General features: G+C 38.4%; 4 protein-coding genes and 1 long non-coding RNA gene across 13 annotated transcripts; 2 read left to right on the top strand and 3 right to left on the bottom strand.

Moving 5' to 3' along the window:
* Nucleotides 1–2,243: 2,243 nt before the first annotated feature.
* LOC111795762 (superoxide dismutase [Cu-Zn], chloroplastic) lies at nt 2,244–5,906 on the bottom strand. Its single transcript, XM_023678333.1, has 8 exons — nt 5,560–5,906; nt 4,750–4,811; nt 4,632–4,671; nt 4,414–4,509; nt 4,289–4,320; nt 3,949–4,024; nt 3,557–3,610; nt 2,244–2,499 (listed from the first exon to the last, which is right to left on the bottom strand). The coding sequence occupies exons 1-8, from the start codon at nt 5,837–5,839 to the stop codon at nt 2,474–2,476; spliced, it is 666 nt and encodes a 221-aa protein (XP_023534101.1). The 5' UTR covers nt 5,840–5,906; the 3' UTR covers nt 2,244–2,473.
* A 520-nt stretch (nt 5,907–6,426) lies between these two features.
* Nucleotides 6,427–13,186, top strand: LOC111795761. 2 transcript variants are annotated; one of them, XM_023678331.1, is made up of 5 exons: nt 6,427–7,046; nt 7,579–10,470; nt 11,514–11,567; nt 12,506–12,875; nt 13,043–13,186. In XM_023678331.1, exons 1-4 carry the CDS (start codon nt 6,561–6,563, stop codon nt 12,761–12,763), a joined length of 3,690 nt encoding a protein of 1,229 aa, XP_023534099.1. In that variant the 5' UTR covers nt 6,427–6,560; the 3' UTR covers nt 12,764–12,875; nt 13,043–13,186. The 2 variants fall into 2 exon arrangements, with proteins under 2 accessions (XP_023534099.1, XP_023534100.1); XM_023678332.1 differs by having other exon boundaries at nt 13,035–13,186.
* Nucleotides 13,187–17,133: 3,947 nt separating this feature from the next.
* LOC111795423 (protein UPSTREAM OF FLC-like) lies at nt 17,134–22,162 on the bottom strand. 8 transcript variants are annotated; one of them, XM_023677845.1, is made up of 7 exons: nt 21,800–22,162; nt 20,224–20,511; nt 20,045–20,114; nt 19,783–19,904; nt 18,785–19,670; nt 18,101–18,403; nt 17,134–18,014 (listed from the first exon to the last, which is right to left on the bottom strand). In XM_023677845.1, exons 2-7 carry the CDS (start codon nt 20,411–20,413, stop codon nt 17,966–17,968), a joined length of 1,620 nt encoding a protein of 539 aa, XP_023533613.1. In that variant the 5' UTR covers nt 20,414–20,511; nt 21,800–22,162; the 3' UTR covers nt 17,134–17,965. The 8 variants fall into 8 exon arrangements, with proteins under 8 accessions (XP_023533613.1, XP_023533614.1, XP_023533616.1 ...); XM_023677846.1 differs by having other exon boundaries at nt 21,818–22,162; XM_023677848.1 differs by lacking the exon at nt 21,800–22,162 and adding an exon at nt 20,947–21,034 and having other exon boundaries at nt 20,224–20,393.
* A 2,128-nt stretch (nt 22,163–24,290) lies between these two features.
* Nucleotides 24,291–25,315, bottom strand: LOC111794782. Its single transcript, XM_023676920.1, has 2 exons — nt 25,227–25,315; nt 24,291–25,128 (listed from the first exon to the last, which is right to left on the bottom strand). Exons 1-2 carry the CDS (start codon nt 25,278–25,280, stop codon nt 24,427–24,429), a joined length of 756 nt encoding a protein of 251 aa, XP_023532688.1. The 5' UTR covers nt 25,281–25,315; the 3' UTR covers nt 24,291–24,426.
* On the top strand, nt 24,846–25,449 carry LOC111794783. The gene is made up of 2 exons (XR_002815131.1): nt 24,846–24,953; nt 25,051–25,449. It is a non-coding gene; the product is annotated as an uncharacterized LOC111794783 (long non-coding RNA).
* The last annotated feature ends 951 nt before the right edge of the window (nt 25,450–26,400 follow it).

The following is a 26,400-nucleotide window of genomic DNA, read 5'->3' as shown; positions in this document are numbered from 1 at the left end:
AGGTCTATTGATTTGTTTCGGGAGCTATACTTATTTGGCCGAAAACTAAACCGACTTCAACCAAACTCAAAATTAGCACAAACCCTGGGAGAAAAATGAGCTGATTTGGTATGTTTGGTTACAAAATATGTATAATTAAAAAGAAAACGAGCCGGGTGATGGCATCATTTGACCTTTTTGACTGAGTTTCGATAATTGGTTGCTTAATAGTAAGAAGAATCGTAAACGTGCATGTAAGTATATAGAATGAAAAAAGTGGGGGGTGGGTGTCTACTTTTCTTCCTTATTTTTCAAGCATGGATGGAGACTTTGCTTACCTCTAAACAAAGGACCAAATTGTATAACAAAGTCATACCCAATTTTATAATCATTATTAACACTTAACTAATCCAATAATGTAATTTTCTCACACTATATGTATATATATATATGTATATATTTAGAGAGAGAGAGAGAGAATAAAAAGTTTTCAAATGGTTCATACTTTACTCAAAAGCATTATCTTATCTTATAAGGTAGCCAAGGAAGGGGAGTATTGTGCAAGCCACATTCTCTCCTTCTAACTAGATCTCAACTACTTAATTTGAAAACCTTGATTTAGCACTAAACCTAAATTAACCCTCTTAATCTTCATCTTAATATTATTAATTAAGGAGGAAAAAAGATACCCTTTTCTTAAATTAATCCATTATTTAAGATTTTGCTTCATTTTCATGCTTCAAACCCTCAATTGAATTAGTCAATACTTAAGTGGCCAACTTTGATTTGGGTGTTCCTTACTTAAGGATGTTCATATGACCGATAACTGGACCAATTTCGACTACCTAACTTACATTATAAAGGTTGGGTTTGAGTTGAGTTGAGTTTCTTAAAATTTGGTTCGATTCGTAGGCTAACATTTTCTCAGTCGGGTCAACTCAGTCAATCCGTCAAATCAGAAATAAGGTTACAACCCAATCCATCCCTACTCCTACTGTACTTTAAAATAATTAAGAATAATTTAGGGGTTTTATATATATTAGGAAATTGAATCGGACACTTTATGCCATTAAATCCCAACTCTTTCTATTCCTAGTGGTGAGGGTATGATAGAATGGTGATATTGACGAGTTTGAGAAGTAGATTGGGGCAAGAAAATGAGTCGAAGCCAACCGCAAGCCTAAAGTTAGGGTTTGGTTGTGATTGAGTTGGTGAATGAAACTCCATGTGGCCTCGTGAAGAGCAACTCCAACCACATATTATGATGAACCAACCATTTCACAACACACTCAATTTGGTGTTCATTGGAAGTTATAGCTATTTAATTTTCTTAGTCTTTTTGTGGGTTTAGCACTTTTTCCTAACACTTTTTCCCTTTTTGTATCCGGTGGTTGAGTTCTAAATCATCTTTGTTTTATTCCAAACTTTAAAAAGTGTTTTTGAACGTTGAATTGGTGTCTTTTAGGTCTAAATCTCATTGAAATTTTAACTTCGTGTCTAGTAGGTCAGTCTATAAGGCCAAATATGTTGTGAACCTCTACCCAACACATAATCAAAAGTTTTGTAGAATTTAGAGACTTATTGGATATAATATTCAAAGTCTAGAGACCTAATAGACATTTCTAAAAACTAAGGAATTAAAAAAAAACGACTAATTTAGGTATCAAATAAGTTAGGAGGTTTGCATAAGAAAAGGGATAAAACAAAAAGGAAAAGAAACTAATAAGAGGGCAGAAGAGTGCCGCATAGTTGGTTGATTAGGACAGGTCCTAATCCTATCAAGGGGCTTTTGGTGCTATTGAACTGTTGAACGTTTATGAACAAATGAAGGAGACATGAGTGGCTGCCTAATTAGGATCAGGTTGCCAGAATTATTATTATTATTCTGAATTTGTTTTCTTCTCATGTAATTGGAAAATTGGGTTGCTTTGGTTATGATTTTGTTTGGCTTTTCCAACAAGAATGACATTGGCATCAAAAGTACCTTCTACGTGTCCCATCCACAACAATGGATTGCTACCTTCACATGTAATGAACTTGGAGCCAAGTACTTGAAACCCACATGATATGGAAAGAGAGGCAAGTGGATCCATAAACTTAACAATTTGCAAGCTAACTTTGTTTTTAGTTTGTGTTCACAAAACCTAGTTTGTTGTTTGTTGATTGAACAACTTTCCTGTTTAGTTACTTCTATTATTGGTTAAGATTTCAGAAAGTCACAAACATGGAGGAGAGAAGCAGTGAGGTGGGATATCCAGCCAAGGTGAAAGGAAGATCATTATATCTCAGAAGTAGCAAGTCAATTTTATTCAACTAATGGAAGCCACAGTAAAACAGATATCAACGTGAAAACAATTGAACCGTCTTCCCAAGGCAATATATGTGCTAGGCAAGAGAAAAGAAACTCATGCCTGTGGAGAAGCGGGTGACAACAAGCTGCCAACAGTGCCCGTATAGCTCATGACCTTGTAGGCTAGCAGTTCGTATGTTGCCATTACACGGGAGTCAGCCCGACGACACCTGCAAAGACGAGAAATAGGTAGAAAAAAGATTGAGATTCTCTTGTATCAGCAGTTAGCACATATTCTGGATGAAAAACCATTGAGAAGACAATATTTAGGCATCTAGAAGCAAATAGGGAATGTCTGGATTTTACTATTGCCAGTGGTTTACTACCATGGCACTCAAGCAAAGCAATAGGTTGACAGTTTGATTAGCTGCTAATGTAAGCGTTTAGAACAGTTATACGTTAACTATGTTGATGCATTCAGCAGAAGTATTTTAACTTGATTAACCCATTTCTAAGTTACTAGATTCTATTGAAAGTACTTCTACAAGGTGGAAAAATGTCATGCCAGGCTATCAGAACAATAGCCAGCGCAGAGACTTTTAGACCACATATCTACCTACACAAAGGGTCTGATAAATGAAATAAGCCGTGCAATTCATAAAATATACAAGAAAACCACATGGTCTCTATGCATAGCTGAGAATTTGAATTAAAGCATACTGTATTCACTCAGCTTCCTTGCATATTAAAGAGCACACAGGGCATGAGGCATACACAACAGCAAAATGATTATAAGGACTGAGAATTTGAAATAAAGCTATGAATCTCCTTGCATCGTAGAGCCAGAGGTCAGTCAGTATTCAATAAGGTAGATCAGTTCAGTAATGTATACCGTAGGCCTTCAACATCCACCAAGTCACCAGTAACAAGTTAGTTCTTTTTGAACAAGTAATAACTTTGTTCTTTCTGCAATATTAACTAATGAAATTGGGAAGGAGGAGGAGGAAATGGAACATTGTTTGAAATCTGAAATTCTTGTTCTTTGGGATGATATGAGATAGGGATGAAATCCGCTGGAAAGTATTAAAGGAAATGAAACCCACCAGATATAAGAAAGAATTTAAATAGTCGAATAGTTCACCCATGTTTATAACTTATATATTCTATTTAAATCGAACAAATTGATCACCAAAGCAGTCTTATAAAGATATATGCCATGGCATGCATGGGGAAAAAAGAACACGGGACTCTTGAGAGAGAAGAAAAAAGAAGTTTATGTTTGCATACCACATGCCAATCTTCCACCAGCGTTGCCTGTGGTTGAACTGAGTTCATGACCTCCTACATAATCATAACCAGAAGAAATGAGAACAAATATTGAATTTTGATAGTCAAGCAAAAAAAATCCGAGGGTAAGTGGTGCAGACATCGCTATCAGCAGCTATATTGCAGTTCTATCTATAAAAGGGAACTAAAATATTTTTTTCTCATAATTTAATTAATAGCACTACATTTTATTCTATTAAACACAACTGAAGCTAAGATAACAAGAACATAAATTAACTTATTTTCAATTCTTTTAGTTTGTTTGATAAATCGCTAGAGTAGGTTAATCAAATGAAAAGGAACGAAAAGGAGGTGAAAAATGTAACTAAATGGAAACGACGAACAGAACATACCTTTTCCAAGATCATCCGCAAGCTCATGTACCACAAAGGCTCTTCCAACTACGGAGTTGGGGCCACTGAGAGGAATCTACAGATCAGGAATTAATAACTGAGTATGTTAGAGGGGCAGATCTAAAATAAAGGCTTGAACATAATTTTTCCTTTGAACTTGTCAATACTAAGGTAATTGCAGTCATGAATACATGCATGTACAATATATATAAGAAGTTTTATCAGCGGCATTGCCACCATCAACATTTATAGTTATTGCGATGCCATTCATGATGAAAGACAGCAATAATTCTGAGCATATGGATTGTGATGATGACAGATACGGATCGAATAGAGGTACCTGATTATCTACAATGGTTGCCTCCGCTACTCCTGTATATCAAGAAACAATATATTGGTGCATTAGAAGTTACAAATCCATGAAACATAAAATAAAAGAACCTTTCAGAAAGAAGAAGCAGATACCATCAGCCTTGGCAACAATGTTTCCCAGGTCACCCGCATGACGGATTTCGTCCTCAGGAGCTCCATGAGTTAACTTATTAGGATTGAAATGTGGTCCTATAATTGAAAATCATACATAAACAATTGAAGAGAGACAAAAATACAACCTCGCTAGATAGAATAAAACTTCTTGGTACAGAAGGATCAAAATCAAATATGGACAATGGATCATACACTACCTGTAGAAATGCATCCATTTGTTGTGTCTCCATACTCATGCTACAGAAGGAAACAAGAAGGTAGATTGATTAAAACAACAAGCCCATAGATCATGTCAGTCAATGCCAAATTACTTACAAGATGGAATCCATGAAGCCCTTCCGTGAGCCCGGTAATACGAACATTTACTGTTGTTGGACCTAGAAACAATACAACATTTTTCAGAATCACAATATTGCAACTACTATTACTATTATCATTTTCATTCTAATCGTCATTGTTGTCATTGTTGTCATTGTTAGAAACCACGAACCTCCACAATGCTATGATATTGTCCACTTTGCACATAAGCTCTCATGGTTTTGCTTTTAGTTTCCCTAAAAGGCTTCACTCAATGAAGATAGTGTTCCTTACTTATAAACCAATGATCTTTCTCTTAATTACTCAACTTGGGACTACTCCTCTCAATAATCCTAACAGTATTATTGCCTTAATAGTTGAAATTTTCTGAAGGGGATGTGCCCTCAAAAGCTTTTTGGTTCTAGAATAATCATAGTGTACAGGCCAACAAGACAACAGAATCCTACGAGAAGTAAACATCATAAAATCAAAACAATCATATTCGTTTATTTTTAAAAGTCAACTTACGCGCATACTAATACATTATGACAAAAAATAACAGAACAGTCAAGAAGAAAGCAACGCAGGCAGAAATTAAAAAAACTCCACTAAGCTCAATCACATTCCAAATAAAGTCAACGTCAATCTTCGAAATTAGGCGCCAAATAAACCTCAAAATCCCCACGGCAACTCCAATTACCCCAGCCATTTAATTCAATCCCCCATAAATCAAATACCAAATATCGATTCGAACCCTCAATCCTAAACTACGAGAAACCCACTACGATACGATGAGGCAAAAGAGCTATTGATAGAGTGTGTACAGACCATCGTCTTCTTGGGTCAGCGTGACGACGCCTTCAACATTGGAAGTACCCTTGAGAACGGCGACGGCTTTCTTTGTAGCGGCAACGACAACAAAAGGCTTGGGGGCGACGGAGGCTGCTAGGGAGAGGGAGTGGCGAGGTAGCTTGAGAGAGGCGCCATGGAAGGAGGAGATTAGGGAAGGCGGAGGGGAAGAAATTGAGAAGGGGGACACTTGGATGTAGGTGGAAGGGGAGGCAGAGATGAGGGATTGCGCCGCCATGGCTGCGAGAACTGCTTGCATTTGCTATGGGGAACTGTCGATGGAGAAGGGATAACGAAAAATGGAGGCTTCTAGTAGATGTGTGCCACTTTGCAGCAAAAGCTTTTATCTGATGCATCGCTTTTTTTTATTTTATTTTATCTTATTTTATTTTATTTTATTTATTTTTTTATACAAGGTAAAATAAATTTTAAATATTTTGTTTGTCTTTATAAATTTTTTTAAAATAGTTTAATATAATTATGACTCCAATTCTATTGATTTTAATAATAAATAAACAATAAGAAAGTTGGTGACCGATAATAGGAGAGCTGATGACCGAAGTCTCGACAAGCGACAACTATAACTATAATGATCTTAAGGTAACAAAATTCATTGTCGAGTAAGTTTTGACCTGCACGAAAGATGCAACGTTCTGAGCATTGTTCTACAGAGAGGTTTGGTGGAATAGACGTGTTTATGAAGATGCAGACTACTTCGAGGACAAAAATGCCCTCGAAAAATAAATAAATAAATAAAATAATTATTACTAAATAAGTAAATAATTGAGAATATAAAAAGAGGAAAAAAAAAACCCTAAATAATTTAGTAGTAATTATCTGTTTAAAACGGAAATATTGGAGGGGGGGCAAAAAAAGGAGCTTCCCCGCCTCGGTGAAGGAATTCTGCTAGGTGCCTGTCGTCAGAAGTTGAGCACTGAAGCAGTTCCAGTTGCATCTGGAGCTCAATTTTTCTCTCATTCATGGACATGTCCAATTCGTCCTCTGTGCGTGTACTTGTCCGGCCACCACCGATATCAACATCCACTTCCTCTTCAGCATCTCAAACGCCTCTCCCTTCTCGTACTGCCTCACCCGATCCCTCTACTTCATTAGCTCCTTCGTCGCCATCTCCGTCGCTTTCTGTTGCTCGTTTTTCCGACGGTATCGTTGTTGTCGGTTTCATTGGCAGGAGACCTGATGATTCGATCCAGCTCATTAATCGAGTTATCGATTCCAATGTGTTTGGGTCTGGTAAATTGGATAAAAAATTGGATGTTGAGAAAGAGGAAGTTAGAGATTGGTTCAAGCGGCGAAGAATTAGTTATCATCATGAGGAGGAGAGAGGCATTCTCTTTTTGCAGTTTTCTTCCCACAGGGGCTCTGTGTTCGATGCCGAAATCGATTATGATTCGGCGATTGAAGAACATGATTTTGGGGATCTTCAGGGAATGCTTTTTATGTTCTCTGTGAGTGCTCGTCAATTTCTCTCTCTTTTGTATTTTTCTATTTTTCTTTCCCTTTATGTTTGGACGTCTGGGTTTATCGAAATGGTTTACTTGGATTGTTTGCTCGTATCCTAAATGGAGCATTCGGTGAAATGGTTGAGAGCAAATTTTCGTTAGCTCTAGGTTGTGAAACTTCAGATGTTTGTCTTCGAGTTATTTGACAGAGCTGCACTGTGCTAAAATTGTGCTTTCAATATGCATTTTTAGCTTAAACGTTTCCTCCCTATCATTAAAATGAAACCCTCTAAATGTATGCATAAATATATTAAATTGCTTATTTAGAAACGAAACGGAGATTGGACAATCTTTTGATTCAGCGTCGTCTAATTTTGTTTAGGCTGTTTATCCTGGTAAGATTAAGAATGATTGAACAAAAAATTATTGGATGAGCGTTTGGTTTTGTAGGGCCTTGATAAATAAGCAGTGTGTGGTGCCCCCTTTTAGTTTCAACATATGATATCTGGCCAAACATTTAATTCAATTACTGATGCAGGTCTGCCATGTAATCATATATATTCAAGAGGGGTTGCGGTTTGATACTAATATTTTGAAAAAATTTAGAGCGCTGCAATCTGCTAAGCACGTATTAACTCCATTTATAAAATCTCGAGCTACACCACCATTGCCATCTAGGCTGCATTCTTCATCTGCTTCACGATCTGTTGGTTCAGCAGCCGTGTCTAACAACTCTTCTCCCATTAGAAGTGGTTCTATATTAACACGCAATGCTTCCGGCATCTCTGTCATGTCAGGTTTAGGTTCATATACCTCATTGTTTCCTGGACAGTGTACTCCAGTCATACTTTTTATTTTTATTGATGACTTCTCAGATGGCCCGTTGGCTAGTTCTAATGTGGAGGCAATAGATACAATATCAATTAATCAGTCTCCAAGTTCAGACAGTATGTCCAGGCCAAATTTACCAGTTAAAGGTTCTGGATCTGTAGTTGTGCTTGCCCGTCCTGTGAGCAAATCAGAAGGTGGTTTCAGGAAGAAATTGCAGTCATCTCTTGAAACACAAATTCGCTTTCTAATCAAGAAATGTCGAACGCTTTCTGGTTCTGAGACCAGTCATGCAGGGTCTAGAGGTGGAAGTGCCTCAAGTTCTGCACCTTTGTTTTCACTTGATTCATCAAAAGCCGTTGTTCTGGTGGACAAGTCTGCAAATAGGACAGCTGAGTCTCTGGACTTTGCCACAAGCCTCGTGGAAGATGTTTTGAATGGAAAAGCTACTTCAGATTCTCTTCTGCTTGAAAGTCATGGTCAAAGTGCTAGCAGAGAGGATATAGTATCTCTAAGGGAATTTATCTATCGGCAGTCAGACATTCTAAGGGGTAGAGGGGGGCTGGTGCATAGTACAAGCAGTGGTTCAGCTGGTGGGGTTGGCATGGTCGCTGTTGCTGCTGCTGCAGCTGCCGCATCAGCTGCATCTGGAAAAGCCTTTACCACTCCTGAGCTTCCTAGTATGGAGATTTGGTTATCTTCAAGTCAACAGATTCTCCAGGGAATTCTTTGTGCAAAAGGTGGTTGCATAGATGAAGTGGAAATCAGTAAACGAAAACCACGTCACCGGCACATTCCTTCTGCGTTGATTGAGGGAAATGCTTTGAAGGGTCTGGATCCTTTAGATATTGCTGTATCTTGGTTGGAAAGTGGTAAAGGTTTAAATATGAAGTTTTCAACTTCATGGAGTGAAAGAGCATTACCAGCTGCAAAGGAGGTTTATCTAAGAGATTTACCTGCTTGTTACCCCACTTCACAGCATGAAGCCCACTTAGAGAAGGCTTTGCTTGCTTTCCATTCAATGGTTAAGGGACCTGCAGTGCAACATTTTGCCAAAAGGTTGGAGGAAGAATGCAAATCCATTTGGAATTCTGGGAGGCAGCTGTGTGATGCCGTTAGTCTGACAGGAAAACCATGTATGCATCAAAGACATAGCACAGAGAATGGAGATTCACCTTCAGAAGCCATGCAAAAAACTCATTCAAGTGGATATGTCTTCCTACATGCTTGTGCTTGTGGCCGTTCACGACGACTACGATCTGATCCTTTTGATTTTGAAGCAGCAAATGTCACTTTCAACCGTTTTGCTGACTGTGACAATTTTCTTCCAGTTTTCCAGTTACCAGGAGTAAGCGTAACAGGACCCATTCAGCCATCATCATGGTCTCTGATTCGAGTTGGTGGTGCAAAGTACTACGAACCTTCAAAAGGTTTACTCCAGAGTGGTTTCTATCCCACTCAAAAGTTCCTATTCAAATGGAAAATTAATACCAGAATAAGGAAGACTCCAAATGATTTAACGGAGAATATAATGCTGCATGGCTCTTTAGTTAAGTCATTCATGGACTCTAAGGTTGAACCTAATGTAAATGTAAACTTGAAGAGGGCAGATGTAGCACAACTGAAGTCGGGGGATTCACAGCCTGGGATTGATAATGAGAGAAATTCCTCAGAAAACATAGCTGAAGACAAAAAAAGCATAAGTGGCAGAGGTCTTCCCAACTTTACCCTGCGAAAACCTTTTTCTGAGGTTGTAGCCGGATCTTCAGGTCCAGATGTTGGATTTTCACCTCTCCAGCAGAGGATACACTCTTCACCAGGTATGGATAAGGGCATCAAACAAAATAAGGATGTTAATAATTATGAACGAGGCTGTGTTACTGTTGATAACCGTGGCTTCAAGAACTCTGAAAATATTATTAGTCTTTCAAAAAAATCAGTTGAGATTAGCGGCAATGAGCATTCAGATAGTGACTCCTTTCTGCGGATAGGTACTAATGTAGTTCCTATGAATGTAAATAGTCTTGAAAAAACAAAAAACACTCTTCTGAAGCAAACACTTATATATATTGGCTTTGAGCACGAATGCCCTCATGGACACCGTTTCTTACTAAACCCTGAGCATCTTAAGGAACTTGGATCATCATATGCAACAATTAAAAAATCTCATACTCCTGTGCAAGGTGCTGCATGCAATCTAGCTGGTCCTCAGAGATATGGTAAAAGTGATTGTCATGGTAAATCTCATGATAGTGTTAGTTCAGCAAATGCAACGTTCTCAAGTAAGGAGAGAAATTTAGATAAGTTAAAGGATGCGGTGAGTGGTGGCAGCATGTATTCAGATGATCAGTCAAACTGCACTAGAAGGATGACATCAAACAATCTGACATCTGTTAGTGCAACGGTTTCCAATTCTGTAAAAGACCTTGAGAAAGGTGTTAAGTATATTGGCATTGAGGACAATGGATCTGGTTTTTTCATGTTGAATCGAGACCTACCAATTTTCATGAACTGCCCACATTGCAAGCTCTCTAAGAATGAGAAAGATCCCCCAAATGTTAAGTTCTCTGGCACGATATCTCAACTTCAAAGGATCTTTGTGGTAAGCCATTCTTGTTGATTCTTTTGAAGTGTTTGGTTTCTTTTGATGATGCGACGAACTTTTAATTGGTTTCTTTTTTGGTGGTCCTTTGATTAATTTGACTAGAAAGAATAGATTAGGGGAAATTGGGGAAAAGCGGTGAAAGATTTCTTTTTCTTTTTATTTTAATGAATAACTTGTTTTTGCCTTCTCATCTTGGGCTAAAAATGGTTTTGAAACTTTTTTTCTCTTGTAGGGATAAGACATACCCCTCAAGGCAACGTGAGGGATAAGCCTTGATTAAAATTAAAATAACGTTGATAGTAAGCATAAAAATATATAATAAAGTATTACTAAACATAATCATCATATAGAAGTAATAAACAAAACCATGTCTATTATTTTCAGTCTCTCTAATAAATGTTTTAAAATTTATTCTTGAAATCATTATTTTCAATCTGTATGGATTTATCCTTAAATATTTGTCTTAAATACTTTGTTATGTCTAGGTGGCAAAAGTAATAATATGCTGAATTACCATAACTTATAGTGCATTAGCATTACGTATTTATGTGAACTTTATTTTCAAATAGACAATAAATTAAATACTTCCCAGTTAAACATTTGACCAAAAACACTCTACAAATTCTGTCAATTTTTCCCAAAAGCACTTTAGGTTACTCCCAAATTGATGATTTTGATGGAGAAATGTTTTGGGGAATGTTAATTTTTTACTCTCAAAAGCACCTCCAAACATACATTAGTTATGTATTAGTAACTACTTGGCTAGGAGTTGAAGTTGTGTTTGTTTCTCTCCCATCACTTTGTATTTCATCGTGAAATTACTTTCTTAAGAAAAGAAATATTGGGTCTATTTTCTCACCTTTTAAACTTTAAACGAGGGCATGTTTGGCTCTTGCACTTGTTGATATTCCATGATGAAATTAATATTTTCATAATTTTGGTTTATAGCATATTGTAAAGAAGCATCTTATTTATCTTACTGTTTCCTTTTTGTTTTTCAATAACCAAAATAAATAATAACCAAGGAAATGTGGTGGCAGGTGACGCCTCCCTTTCCGACAGTGCTGGCTACACATCCAGTGATACAATTTGAGGTTTGTCCCAATTTTCTATGAATATGCATTCCTATTTATTTTGGGGTGGAACATGAAATGTTAAGCTGTATATTATTTATCTCTAAGTTCAAAATAGATTCAGGTTGATCTATGGAAATTCTTGTTTGTTTCATTCTTTAATGTTTGATTTTAAGAGTTGAGGGAAAAAAAAAAAACAATTTCTTCCAACTCGATCAAAATCCACTTACTAAATTGGTATATGATCTTAAAAGACAAGGAGTATGCAGAAAAGTATTAATTAGCAACATCCTAACATGTGTCATTTTGAAATGTACAGCAAGAATGCTAAATCGACCATTGCTGTGTTTTTTCTCCTTGAGTTTGACTTTGCTTGTGCATTGCCTAAAATAATCGAGATGGAAAAGTTATTTTTTACATTATTTATTTTTTTCTTATCAAGCCTATCTGAAGTTAGCAATTAAAGATAGAAAAAAGAGCTTTACTCTACCACGACTGCATTTGCAGAGAATGCACCAACAAGGGGAGCTATATCTGTAAGGAGTTGTGAGTTGGATGTTGTCACAAATATTTAACCCTTTGAATCTCAGAGTTTAAAGAAAAGCTTTACATTTATTTGTTATACCATCGAGGTTAAAACAATTAAAGATAGAAAAAGAGCTCCCCCCAGCCAAAATGTCTCCCTGAATTTGTCCATACATTCTCTGATAGTAATATTAAAACCTTGCGCATTTAGAGCTACTGCAACTAGCTTCTCCTATCTACCAATTGAAAGAGGCCAAACTGTAATGGCTTCTAATTACAACATGCCACATAGCATCTTTTTTCCTGGTGATTTATACTTGAGACTTTTCTAAACATTTTGTTTTCCGTAGTTGACTGATCAACATTTGTTTTTCACATGCTTCATGCCCTCATCCGGTATGGTACTACACCCTTGACTGATCATCTTCTTGCAGGAGTCTTGCCTGCCCCCCTCTGTTCCTGGACGACAGCAGAAACTGCAGTTCGCACTTGGATGTCAAGTAGTCTTGCCCCCCGAGAGTTTTCTGACACTTAGGCTTCCATTTGTTTATGGAGTGCAACTGGATGATGGAAGTCTTCTCCATCTTAACCCTCTTCAGCATCAACCTGAAGCGACTGCTTGGATAATTGGGGGCACAACATTGCAGATCCTGTCAAAGTGTGGCAGTCTGGATGAGGGATTTCAAACATAATCAAAATTTTAAACAATGGAACTCGATGCCTATTCCCTGCACCTGTGAACGGTTTCAATCATTCAATCAAAAAGAGATGCACGCAGATGTTACCAGCTTCATCAAAGCGTTGGTAAGACGAGTTTTCATGTCGATTATATATTTATACTTCATTGTTCATTTCCTCCCGCAGTGTTTTTGTCTCCCTGTTATCTGCATGTACTGCTCCTGCATAATTTATGGTTTATTTTAAAGTGATTTGAAATAGTTTACTTGACATACATGATTTAAGCTTTTCAGACGTGGGACTTCTCTTGTGATCCTTCACCATCAGTTATCTCAAGCGATGACTACAGATGTAAAATGTGAATTGTCTATCTGCATACTTCTCTTTAGTGGTTATCGTTACGTTACACCGAATACCTGGTGACAATGGGCTGCCTCTTCCGGNTTTTTTTTTTTTTTTTTTTTTTTTTTTTTTTTTTTTTTTATGTATATATGGTGATTGAGTTCCTGTTCTTATTGAAAATTAGGAACCATCTATCAATATTAAGTTGTTCCGATTGAGAGCTCCTTCCTAAGCCTCGTGGAAGGTGGCTTCTCATTGGTTGGTAATATACATATAAATGTAAAGAACGTCACACATTTTATGGATGGTTTTCAGGAGTGGTCAATGTGGTGGATGGGTTTTTTGCTTTGACCTTTTGTTTCTTGTGGCTTAAGCAATGTAATATTTTGTTGGATTAATGTCAAATTTTTAAGATGGCGTAATATTTATGCTCTACGGTCTACTCTACATTATCATCTAAACCATGTTTCAATTGCAGGGAGGTTTTTGGATTGACCCACCAACCTACCGATCCTTGAGAGTAGCGAGGTGAGAATTGGACACAACTGTGCAGCCGGTCGTCTAAAACTCTAGAACAATACAGCCGATCATCTGTATGCTTACTTTCTTGTGACAGAACTGAACAAACCTTAAAAGATGTTTCTAAAGCTGAAGCATTCCCCAGTCTGCAGAATCCTACTCCCAGATAATGCACTTTTCTTCACGAAGGAACACAACTGTGCAGCTGCCACTCCAACCATGTTCCTCAAAAACTCCCCCATGCTGCACAAGATGCTTGAATGCCTCATAAAAGTTTGCGGGGATTCCCCGACAGTGTCTCCGTTGTAAATTTGGTCTTTATGATTCGGAGAAAGTTGTAGTCTTAAAAGTTATAATTCCGTTCAAATGGCCTTGCATTACAAATTAAAGTTGCTAATGAAAATAGTTACAGGCTTAGAAGGTTAAACATAGAGAGATTAAGGTGTGATTATGGTTAAGAAGTGCCCCAGCAAGCCAAATCTTCAGACTTGGCAAGTTCATGTCCACATCACAGTCCCTCACCTGCAAAACCATCGTAATGATTGATAATTTCATTCTGGTTTGAAAGCATTTGAATTCAAATCATATGGAAGTAATAACATTAACTGTAGCAGTGAAAATGAGTCTATCAGAAGCAGAGGCCAAGTTTGAGCTTTGAATATTGAAACTGGTAAGGGATTCAAGAACCTTGTAAACAGACATGGCTACTCTTTCACCCATCTTGCAGACCAGCCTCAAATAAAACCCTGTTTCCTCCACTTGGAACACATCCAGCTGAAAGGGAAGAAATACCCCAATTGCAGGTTAAATTAGCTGCTTTGACCATGAAATTTGCTTCCGATGTACTTGAATTATCTTAGGGTTTAGGGTTTAGGGTTCTCGATTTCGTTGATTGAGGATTCTAAAACTGATATCTCTGCTTTGAGCTACTTTGCCTGCATTTGGAGCTGTTTCACGTACAGAACTGCATCCCCTACAATGGAAGCCATATCCATCTGCACTTTAGGTCGTCATCGTACATCCAATGGTTATGGTAAATTTTGTGTTAGAGAACACGATAACCGCCCAAGCCCACTGCTAGTTGATATTATTCTCTTTGGACTTGCCCTTCTAGGTTTCTTCTCAAGATTTTGAAACGCGTCTACTAGAGTACAGTTTCCTCGTTCTCCTCTCTAACCAATGTGAGATCTACTCTCTTTGAGCTTTTTCTTCCGGATTTTTCTCAAAAATTTTAAAACGTGTTCCACACCCTTATAATAAATGGTTTATTCTCATATAACTTAGTTATATTTGGAACCCATCAACGCAATCCATAAAGCTTTTCCTTCATCCTTCCCCTCCTCCTTGGCTCAGAAACCAAAGTGCTGGATCTGTCCACCTTTGCCTTCTTTGTTGCAGTCATTGTGACAGAAAGAGTACTCGTTTTCATCGTCGTCTTCGACATCTTTCAAGATACTAATGAAACTCTCCAATGAACTAAACAACAATGAATTAGGATCAGAACTGGTGAGGATGTTGGAATGAAGCATTGGATCCACACCATTAGTTGATGATGGGATTTTCATGAATGAGATTCACATATTCATCCAGGCTGTCTCCATGGATGAAATCTTGAAGCTCAAACTCATTCATGTTCATCATATATCAAACACTATGGTGATTTCAAAAGCTTGAATAGCAAAATGATCGAGATTATAAAGTGATTAGAACTAAGAAGCATCTTTAATTTTTATTATGAAACACGTTTAATATTTTATCAATCCATATTGATTAGTTGATTAGATGCATAATGACATAAGGTTAAACAAATTTTAGTGAAATGTTTGAAAATAAATAATCAAAATCTTTTATGAACTAAGAATTTACTTTTATTTAAAATTTAAATTGAAATAAATAACTCGAAACTAATCGAATTCAAAAAATTTATGGTTGGGTTTAATTTAACTCATTCATTATTTAATTAAAATTGTTTGAGTTGAAAAAATTTACAATAATAAAAAAATGTCTCAACCTAACTCAATTTGATCTTTCAAACCCTTTTCAAAATAATAAATTTGTGATAAATGTTAATATTGTTGAGTAACTTTAATTATAAATTGATTAAATTAATTAATTGTGTTTGACACACAACTCCCACGTGGAAATACCCTTTTTGGCATATGTCTCCATATGCCATAAACCAATGGTTCCTTGTCCATTAATTAATCGTGTGGTCAGTCGTTTTGATTGTTTATTAATTGGGCCGTGGACACCCACAATCAATCAATCAATTAGGCCCAAATAAATTGTAGCCCATTTAGGAGCCTGCTTCCCTCATGGCCCACATCGGAGGTTCATATTTGCATCGTCTCTCACAAATGAAAGCCCATTAGGCCCAAATAAATTGTAGCCCATTTAGGAGCCTGCTTCCCTCATGGCCCACATCGGAGGTTCATATTTGCATCGTCTCTCACAAATGAAAGCCCATTAGGCCCAAATAAATTGTAGCCCATTTAGGAGCCTGCTTCCCTCATGGCCCACATCGGAGGTTCATATTTGCATCGTCTCTCACAAATGAAAGCCCATTAGGCCCAAATAAATTGTAGCCCATTTAGGAGCCTGCTTCCCTCACGCCCACATCGGAGGTTCATATTTGCATCGTCTCTCACAAATGAAAGCCCATTAGGCCCAAATAAATTCTAGCCCATTTAGGAGCCTGCTTCCCACACAGCCCACATCGGAGGTTCATACTTGCATCGTCTCTCACAAATGAAATCCCAGGCCCAAATAAATTGTAGCCCATTTAGGAGCCTGCTTCCCTCACGGCCCACATCGGAGGCTCATATTGCATCGTCTCTCACAAATGAAAGCCCATTAGGCCCAACTAAATTGTAGCCCATTTTAGGAGCCTGCTTTCCTCACGGCCCACATTGGAGGTTCATATTTGCCTCTCTTACAAATGAAATCCCGAAACTACCCTCACCCTCACCGACAGTTTAAACCCAACCCAGTTTTTGTATTCTTCCTCACCCTCACCGACCGTTTAAACCCAACCCTGTTTTTGTATTCTTCTTCCCAAGGTAGAACACTTTTAAAAGTTTTGAAGTGTAAGAGCCTGAATTCTTATTCCTACCGCCGCCCAAACCCACCACTAGCAGATAAAAAGTATTAGAGCTAGACACCGAACAGTGTGTCAACGAGAATGCTGGGGCTCAAAGAGAGTGGATTGTGAGATCCACGTTAGCTGGCGAGGAAAACAATATCTGACAATTAGGACAATATCTGTCAACAGTGGACTTGAGCTATTACATAATCCGGCTATTCTCTTGCTCAATCTATTCTAAGTAAGTACCGACAATTACTATTCAAAACTAACGATAATCCAGCGCAATAAAGGGTGAAGGAATAAGTGAGGACTATAATTGGTACTCATGTGAGACATTTATGATGTCTATATGCCCCCACCATAACTTTTCCACAAACTTTCTTCTTCTTCTCTCTGTCTTTATAACTTTTTCATTATTGTCGACAAAAAAAAGGGAAATGCAATGTAAAACTGAAACTATATTTGAAGTTTTACCATTCCATTCATTCAAAATGATAAGAAGAGTAGTACAACAATATAGTGTTACCTAAAAAAGGTTCAGCTGTCAGCTCAGTTCACTGCAACTCTGCAGCCTCCATTATCCTGACATGCTTGTCTTTTGCTTTGGGTATGTCTCTAAGGTTTCTGCATTTAAATCTCTGTCGAAATAACGCATCTTTTTGCCTTTAAACTATCATATCATCCCCACTACATGCAGCACAAGAAAAGCTTTCACAATTCACAAACAGACACACAGCTGAACATAACCCCCCCACGCTTTCCAAGGCTTCTCACACGTGAAGACAAGTTTCTTTTGTTTTAGGAAGGAACAGACTTCTCCTTTCTAGATAAAGATGCCTTAAATTTACAGAAACATTTAAAGGGCATCTCTTTAAATACCCAAATTGTGGCTTTTGAGACTCATCTAGCTTTGAAGACAGTGAACCCATGACTGGCTCGCTCCAATGTGTTTGAATAGAACAAAATGAAAAGGGATTCATAATTCTATCATTTTATATTAGCTGACCTGACAACCAAAACAACCAACCCATTAGTTCTCTGCGTTTGTCCAGCGCCAACCTGCTCGCCCGCCCCTCAAAGCTGAAGATTGGTGGTTTTCCCCTTTTTACACTTGGAGATATGCAGAATCATCAAGGACCCACCAACCAATTATCACCATCGATTGAATTCAATGAAGAACTGATTAAAAGTAGGATGATTTTGGCGGCAACGAGCTTTTTCTACTTGGCCGAAAGCTCAGGCATCCATCCATGCTTTTCCTTAGGTTGCCTCAAAGTGTTGATTTTGACCAGATTATAACCCGAGCTCCTGAAGCAAGCCTGTTAAAAGAAAATTGAACAAAATGTCAACCCAGATTCACCAAAAACTTGACAATCTACTAAGAAAATTGCAAGACTGCACTCAACTTTCTTCGATCTTGACTACATCCTCTTCGTCTTCTCGAAAGGAATCTAGCCTTTTAGACTGTCTCCTACTGGAGCAAGACTCTGTACACCTTTTACTGCTATCATTGGAGGGACTGGGGCTTATGGACTTTGAGCTATCAACTCCATCAGAAGATGTTCTCGGTCGATCGGAAGTAGGAGATTTCATTGGCTCGCCTCGTGGTTGCTTGCTTAGTGATGCTTTAATAGCCCGTGGAATGCACTTTGAGTGGCCTGAGGACGACTCATTTCTGTCTTCTGCTGAATTCAATTGCTTAAATGTCCTACAGAATTAGCTCATTGTTGGAAGCCTTATGAAGAAATAACCATACATATCGCTAAAGCTCTCTGCTAACAACACAACTTTTAATGAGCATTGTATAAAAATAAACAGGAAATACCAACATTCATATGCAAAAAAAAACCTTATGTACAAATCTGCATAATCTCTCATCAATCTTTGAGCTTTAAATGGCATAAAAATGTAGCGTAGGAACTTTATATCGTCTTAACTTCCTACGCAACGAGGCGAAGAAAATTAAATGGCAGAAAACAGCACAATCATGGATCATTAGTTTCATCAATCCAAACAAGGAATACCCTTTGGCATGTTAAGGTGATATACACTGGACAATTAGGTCCTCTATCCACTAAAACCATGGTACCTGTCAGCATTGTATGAAGATGATCGTTTTAAAGTTGTAACTCCATCCCCTTGCAGCATTTTAGTCTCGATCAAGCTACCACTGAAATATTCCTTGTCTTCCAATCTCAAGCCCATCATCCTAGGATTCTCAGACAGGCGGTTGAGTTCTCCCAACATCACTGTAGTAGAGAATAATGGGGAGGGAAATTTGGAGTGAGAAAAGCTTGGTTTGTATGATGGAATGAGTCCAAAACTATGGTCCTTTACTGATATTGATCCACACGAGATAAGTTGCATTAACACATTAGTAGCCTTGAGTCTTGCATTGGTTGGCATCCGAATTTCTTCTTCTTCAACAATCCTAAAACTGTTCATTTTACTCGCATCGGCTCGGATGAGCGACTCTAAAGTTTCAGTCCTCCCAGCTGAAGAGGAAGCACTAGAGGACAATGGGGGTGGAGAAACTGAATCCTGAGGGGCATCATAGTTTTGTTTTCGATTTGAAGCCTCATTGTTAACGGTCTGACTACGTTCCAATTCTAGGGTCCCATCATCTGTTGAAACTCCTCTTGTACAAGTTTCTCGTGTTTTTGGTGTGCTGACATTTTCCTCAGTCTGAGTCGACGCATCCGACAAGCCATCAGTCTTGTACACCTTGTATTCTGTCAAGCTAAAACAACCACCCCATGAACTCTTTCCACCTCCAGAATCCAGTGAAATGCTTGATGAATCGGGTCGAAGGACAGACAGCGAGAGGTCATCTTCTTGAGAACTTTTAGTTTCTTTTCCGTTCATGCTTGAAGATGATGAAGAATCATCCTGACTATGAGAAGATGCTGGATCAGGTAACTGCTTCAATGGCTGAATATTCACATTGCCGATGGAACTGAAAGGGTCTGTGGGAACTATCCAATTTTCAAAATATTTTTAAATTACTTCTTTGACACAAGAACCAGAACCTAGTATCCAGACTTATTACGTCTAGAAACCGTTATATGGCCAAGTTTTTATACTAACCTTTACTAGAATTGGACTCTTCAAACAGCTCTGAGCCTTTGAGAACATACTCATTTCCATGAGCCGGAAGAATTACATCATCTTCGCAGAGGTCATGCCAAACAAATCCATTCTTGTAGCCTCTGCATAATTAGGCCCAACAGATTACATTCCAACACTTCAGAAACTTAGACATCTCAGAGTTTTCAGATGATTTCTCTCCAATAGTTCTCCACATCCGAACAGATAAGAAAGAAAAATGAAAAGATTGCAAATAGTTTACCTCTTACAAGACCAAGAGTACAAGGTCGCCATGCCTCTTCCTCTGAGAACATTAAGCCTGTTGATCACATCTGGGCAAAAACTACTTTAAAGCATATCAAATCGTTGGGAAAGGAGGGGGAGGGGATAATATTAGCAGCAAGGGCCAACATATTCTCATACAGTTTGATTAAGCAATACCTCTCAAATACAGTCTCTCAGGGGATGAGAGTGGTACTTCCATGAAGTGAGGATGCTCGAGCTGCCTATTTCTGCATAGATAGTAAATCACAGGCACCTTGCGAGTCTGTTGGTATTTGGGCGACTTCTCAGTCCACACCTTAGCCCTCTGGGGACTCAGTTGGTTGTACTTCTTCATTCTCGTCTCCATAGCACCTCAATAAGGCATCAATCCCTCGTCAAGACGGCTTTACCAATCGATCAGATTCTAGGATTTGAGCTTGCTAAGGAACAGTTATAGCAGAATCCCTGTAAAAAACCAGTCGGGATCAGACAGCCTCAGATGCATGGAGAAGAGGGCTCAATTAATACAAATGACAGAACAAATTGGAAGAAGTAAATGCCAGATCTGAGAACAGAGGAAGGAGAAAAACTCCAAGCTATATTGCAGCCAAAGCGAAAAAGGGTCAATCATATGGGACAAAAATGAAAAATCTTTGATGTCAAGAGAACAAGTAGAGAACTGATTGATGAAGTAAAGCTCGCCCGAGTTTATTGCTCAATGGTACAGAGACAGCTTGTTGAGAGAGAGAGAGAGAGAGAGAGAGAGGCGTGGTGACATGGGACTGAGAGGGACACGATGGAAACCAAACAAGAAGCTCTTACCCTCCTCATTCTATGGGGTCTTCCCTATTTGCTTCTTTTTTTAGGCTGATTCAGTGGAACGCCATAAACNGGTTGTACTTCTTCATTCTCGTCTCCATAGCACCTCAATAAGGCATCAATCCCTCGTCAAGACGGCTTTACCAATCGATCAGATTCTAGGATTTGAGCTTGCNATCTTCTTCATCGGTCTCATTAAATACTACACGATTACGTGGGTCACCCGATTTTGCTGTGCTTGAAACTTCAGTGCCGCGTGTGGTGGTCTGTTGCATAATTTTCTGCAGATGTTCAATTCAATTTCAAGAACATTATTGAAACAAATACCAAAGTTTATGACTATCTTCAATAATTCGGCCTTGTTTTAACAATTTTTGCTGTATATTTTCCATTAAATTCAATATTGGTCCATCACACGATGTCTAGCTCCAAACATTTATGAATCGAGAAGACTAGCCTCATAGAATAGCCACATGATGCTTTTAAATTACATTTTAACTTCCTGCTTTTCTCAAGAACAGAACACTATATATATATTCTTGCAAATTGTAGCTGAAGATTGTTTGATGGGCTAAATCCGGCCCATTTAGGTTATTTGATGGGCTAAATTCGGCCCATGTTGTCCACTTCAAAATGGGCGAAGAACGTAGGGTCGGAATAAGCAAGCCGCAGAGTTCGAAGAGCTCAATTCAAAGAAAAATGAACCCACGGCGACGATTGAAGAGGTAACAATTACAGTCCNATGTATTTTGGATCCTATGAAACCAGACGAAATACGGCTAAAAGACACCAAAAACTTCAATCACTAAGTCTTGCAGTACCAAATCAAATGATTTAAAAACCATACAGCACCCACAAGGCTCGAAAATCATTAAAAAAAGATCAGGAAATACGAAGTGGCATTTTTACAAACAGGTGGAGGGCATCCCCTTACAGGAAAAGAACAACGAACCCAGATGGAGCAGCTCCAAGTCGAGTCACTGAATGATTCTGCTAGCAAATCTTTAGCAACACAATTGCTGGACATCATGGAATAATTGCCAGGAAAGAGGCACGCCGATGAACGACATGGCGGGTACGGCAAGGGGCACAATCGCTGCTTGAAACTGATTGCTCCCTTTCCTCCAAGGAACCATGCTTCTTGATCTTCTTCATCGGTCTCATTAAATACTACACGATTACGTGGGTCACCCGATTTTGCTGTGCTTGAAACTTCAGTGCCGCGTGTGGTGGTCTGTTGCATAATTTTCTGCAGATGTTCAATTCAATTTCAAGAACATTATTGAAACAAATACCAAAGTTTATGACTATCTTCAATAATTCGGCCTTGTTTTAACAATTTTTGCTGTATATTTTCCATTAAATTCAATATTGGTCCATCACACGATGTCTAGCTCCAAACATTTATGAATCGAGAAGACTAGCCTCATAGAATAGCCACATGATGCTTTTAAATTACATTTTAACTTCCTGCTTTTCTCAAGAACAGAACACTATATATATATTCTTGCAAATTGTAGCTGAAGATTGTTTGATGGGCTAAATCCGGCCCATTTAGGTTATTTGATGGGCTAAATTCGGCCCATGTTGTCCACTTCAAAATGGGCGAAGAACGTAGGGTCGGAATAAGCAAGCCGCAGAGTTCGAAGAGCTCAATTCAAAGAAAAATGAACCCACGGCGACGATTGAAGAGGTAACAATTACAGTCCGATCAGAACCCAAAACTCTTATCGCCAATTCTCAGTTCTTCCGGCCGCCCTGTCCAACCTATATGTACGCAGGCAGGTATGTTTCACGAGCACAAGTTCTTGTTCTTATGCCGCTAATATATATTCCTAGGAGATGGATTTTCTGAATCAATGCTCGAGGAACGTTGTACTAGACTCCGCTGTAATTATTCCTAAACCGAAGGTCAGTCTTTTAATTCCTATTCATGATGCGAACAATGGGGTTCCCCGTGTATGCTTTAGTTCCATGGATTTCTCAATACTGTTCTTGCAAAGCTTCTAACATTCACACATTCCTTTTTCAAATTAGGTTGCCGACATGTAGAATGCTGAGAAACACAACCATCAAAACAATCAAGATAGGGATGAAAACGGCTGAGGATTGAAGTTTTAACTCATTCCAAATATGTTGCACCCTGGATTTTTCTACTGATGACAAATTACCATATCTGGTGTTATGGTGCACATGTCATGTCGGCCTATCAGAATTTAGCTGATCTCTATGTTCCTTGCAATGGATAGATTATTTTTCTGCTGTTGAGATAAGAGTTTCATAGGCCCATATATGTTCTTGAATCTTTTTTAACAATGTAGACAAAATGTGAAATCAATTTTTTTGCGTTTGATATGGTAATTTATGAAATTATAGAAGCCGTCTCTTGTACTGTTTTCTATTGTTTTCAATGGTGTATTATGTTCCTTTCTAGGGAATACTGGTATTGCTCGTATCATATTATTGTCCATTTGATATGGTTTTTATTGTCACTACAAGTTTATCTTTGGATTTGTAGTAGCCATTCTCAGGCAAGCCTGAGCTTTTTCTTGGACGTATGTGTTCTTTGTACCAGGCGGTATACTGGTGAGGACACTAGTTTCGAAAGAGGGTGGATTGTGAGATCCCACATTAGTTGGAGAGGGGAACAAAACATTCTTTATAAGGGTGTGGAAACCTCTCCCTAGAAAACGCGTTTTAAAACCTTGAGGGGAAGCCCGAGAGGGAAAACCTAAAGAGGACAATATCTGCTAGCGGTGTGCTTGAGTTGTTACATTTTCGCTATCAAGAAGCTTGTCCAAATGAAGAAACAAGATAGCCAGACAGCCAATCCCATGCCCGGTTTGATTATTTGATCGAAGTAGTCAAGATTTGTTTAAAGTGCAGTCTACCCTGTTAACTTAACAAACATCACCGTGTTGACTTGGGCAGAGACAGCACATGGCGTTGTGCTGAAAATGGCCTGTTTGTATAGCCATTTGTGGTCAACTGGCAGAGATTTCGGAGAAAAATTTTATTTTGTCTTCACTTGGACATGCTTATGCAATTTGAAAATGGCTTGTTTGCTTACTGAATATGCCTATTTGCTCATTGGTTGGTATGGTTCTGATATTATCTATAGATTGCTATGAAATGAATATGATTCCCCAACCCCTCTTCCCCAGGTAATCCCACAGATATGGAAACACAAAGATCATATTTGGATGAAGCTTTTGATGATACAGTTCTTCGCCCTGCCTAATGTTCTGATTTGTATTTTGATATATTATGAATTAGGCAGACACCGGATTGAACTTGAAATACAACATGATGGTGCCAAAATGATGGAAATTTTGGAGGTATGAAAGTCTGTAAACTATTGTGTTGAGTGTTTGATCTGTTAGTTATTATGTTTTTGCTGTGATCTAAGACAAGCTATCAAACACGATGAATCTCAGAATTGGAATTGCATCTTATATGACAAACAATTCTGGAAAAACTCGACCCGTTTCTCAGACGGAGGATGAAAAAGAAATACTATACTATGATTGTGTTTTTGCTGCTCTCTGGTTTTTGTAGTGGTCAGCGAGGAGCAAGCCTTCGACACTTCGTCTCGGTTGGAGAATCAGAGCCTTCCAACAAAGCTCTTTTTCTGCTTCCACAGTTGGTAATGTTGCTGCTACGATTGAATGTCACTGGAGAATCCCGGAGGAGCTGCGGTGGTGGCGTTGCAGGAACTGTCACCGGTGGGATCTCGAACGATTCAAGTGGTGGAGGTGGGTGTCTCCACTCAGGAAGAGGCCCGGCGACAAGCAGAGTCTGAAGCAGAGGGCCTGCTTTCATCACTGCTTCCAAGAGCTTACCTTTTTCAGGCAATGGCTTCTCTGACACCAATTCGACCGCGGCCTGCGACGGTGCTTGTAGCGGCAGAGATGTAGCGAACTGTGGTGGCGGAATTGGATCAATGGCAGGAGACGATACAATGCTTTCTTCACAATCCGACGAGGAGAAGCCATTGTTGGAATCAATTCCTTTCCGTGGTTCATCTTCAACACTAGAAATTCCTGAATGTTGACCTGTTCGGTGCTGAAGGAAAAGCTTCTCAATAAGTAACTTCTGGATCTTTTCATTTGCTTCATCCCTCTCTCGATTGGCTCTGCTGAAAAGTTCTTTGAGATTAATTATCTGTTCATCTCTCTTTCTTAGCTCCTCATGAACTGCAGTCCTCATCTGTTCCAGCTCAAGAGTTGCACAAAAAAGCGAATGCCTCAATTCTTCAATGTTCTGTTTGAAAGCACACAAACCCAACAAAGAAATCAGAAATGGAAACAAACCCAGAAGCCAAATTCTGGAAATATTGATGAAAAGAAGAACTTTTTTACCATTCCTTGGAAGAAGTAAGCCCAACCCAGAAAAGCGCTGCATTGGTTGTCCATAACAGTTTCAGAGAGAGAGAGAAAGTGAGTATCAGTTGGTTGGAGGATTGATACTCATAATGTAAACATTATATGATGCGATATTTAGAGCATTTTAATGAAATGTAAATAACTAAAAACAAATATTGCATGTGAGATATGGATATTTCATGCATCCATTTCTGACTTAGGGAATGCTTAGCATGTGCGATGAGCCCCACAGAGAAAGATGTGACCTTTCATTATCAATGCCATAAGCTTTTAGAGAGAGAAAGAGGATCAAAAATGTAATTATCTTCGAACATTACTATAAGAAGTGTTCAAATTTGATGGTTTTGACACGTATGATCAATAGTCAACACCCGAAAATGGTTTCGAAACAAAGAAGAAAAGCTTATATCAGTGTATATATGAACTAAAAATTAAAACCTTGATAAACCCGAACCTGATCATTTAAAATATCGAGTGGCTTNCCCCACACGTTTGGAAAGCTGAATATAAAATGATAAGCTAATCATCAAAGGCACGTGACTTCCACACTTCGGTTCATTACCATTTAATATTTTAGATTATTTTAAAATCAAATTCTGGGCCGTCCAATTGATGCTTTAATAATTTTGGGCCTTAAATTGCCCGCCAGAATCCATTGGGCTTCCATTTGGCCCATGACAAGCTTCATGAAACGGATCTCATTCAGATGGGCTTTGCAACATGGGCCGAATTCCTTGATTTTTTAATATATTGANACCATAATTTAGAACAAAATCATGTTGAAAAGATGAGACATAATGTCGAGGCTCCCCAAAAAGCCTGCCTCGTACTAATAGGGAAAGTATTTCTTGTTTATAAACTCATGATCATTCCTTAAACAAAAGTTCCGGTGGGATCTAAAGTCCAACAATTTCAATCTTTATAATCGACATTATTAAAAAAAATATTATTATACTATCTATTTTGGTTCGTATCATTGTTTTATCCGAGGGAAAGTTATTGTGAAAAGTCCAAGGGCGGTGGGGACATAATAGGTCTAAAGTTGTGCTCCTAAGCATACCATAGAGATGCCAAACTTTATTGCAACCGCGTGGGCTCCACTCACCCACATCCCTTTTTTCCTTATTATTTAATATTAATAATTGCAAAA

The sequence above is a fragment of the Cucurbita pepo genome, chromosome LG05, assembly GCF_002806865.2.
Source record: "Cucurbita pepo subsp. pepo cultivar mu-cu-16 chromosome LG05, ASM280686v2, whole genome shotgun sequence".
Taxonomy (NCBI): domain Eukaryota; kingdom Viridiplantae; phylum Streptophyta; class Magnoliopsida; order Cucurbitales; family Cucurbitaceae; genus Cucurbita; species Cucurbita pepo.
This window is presented reverse-complemented; position numbering and strand designations above follow the sequence as displayed.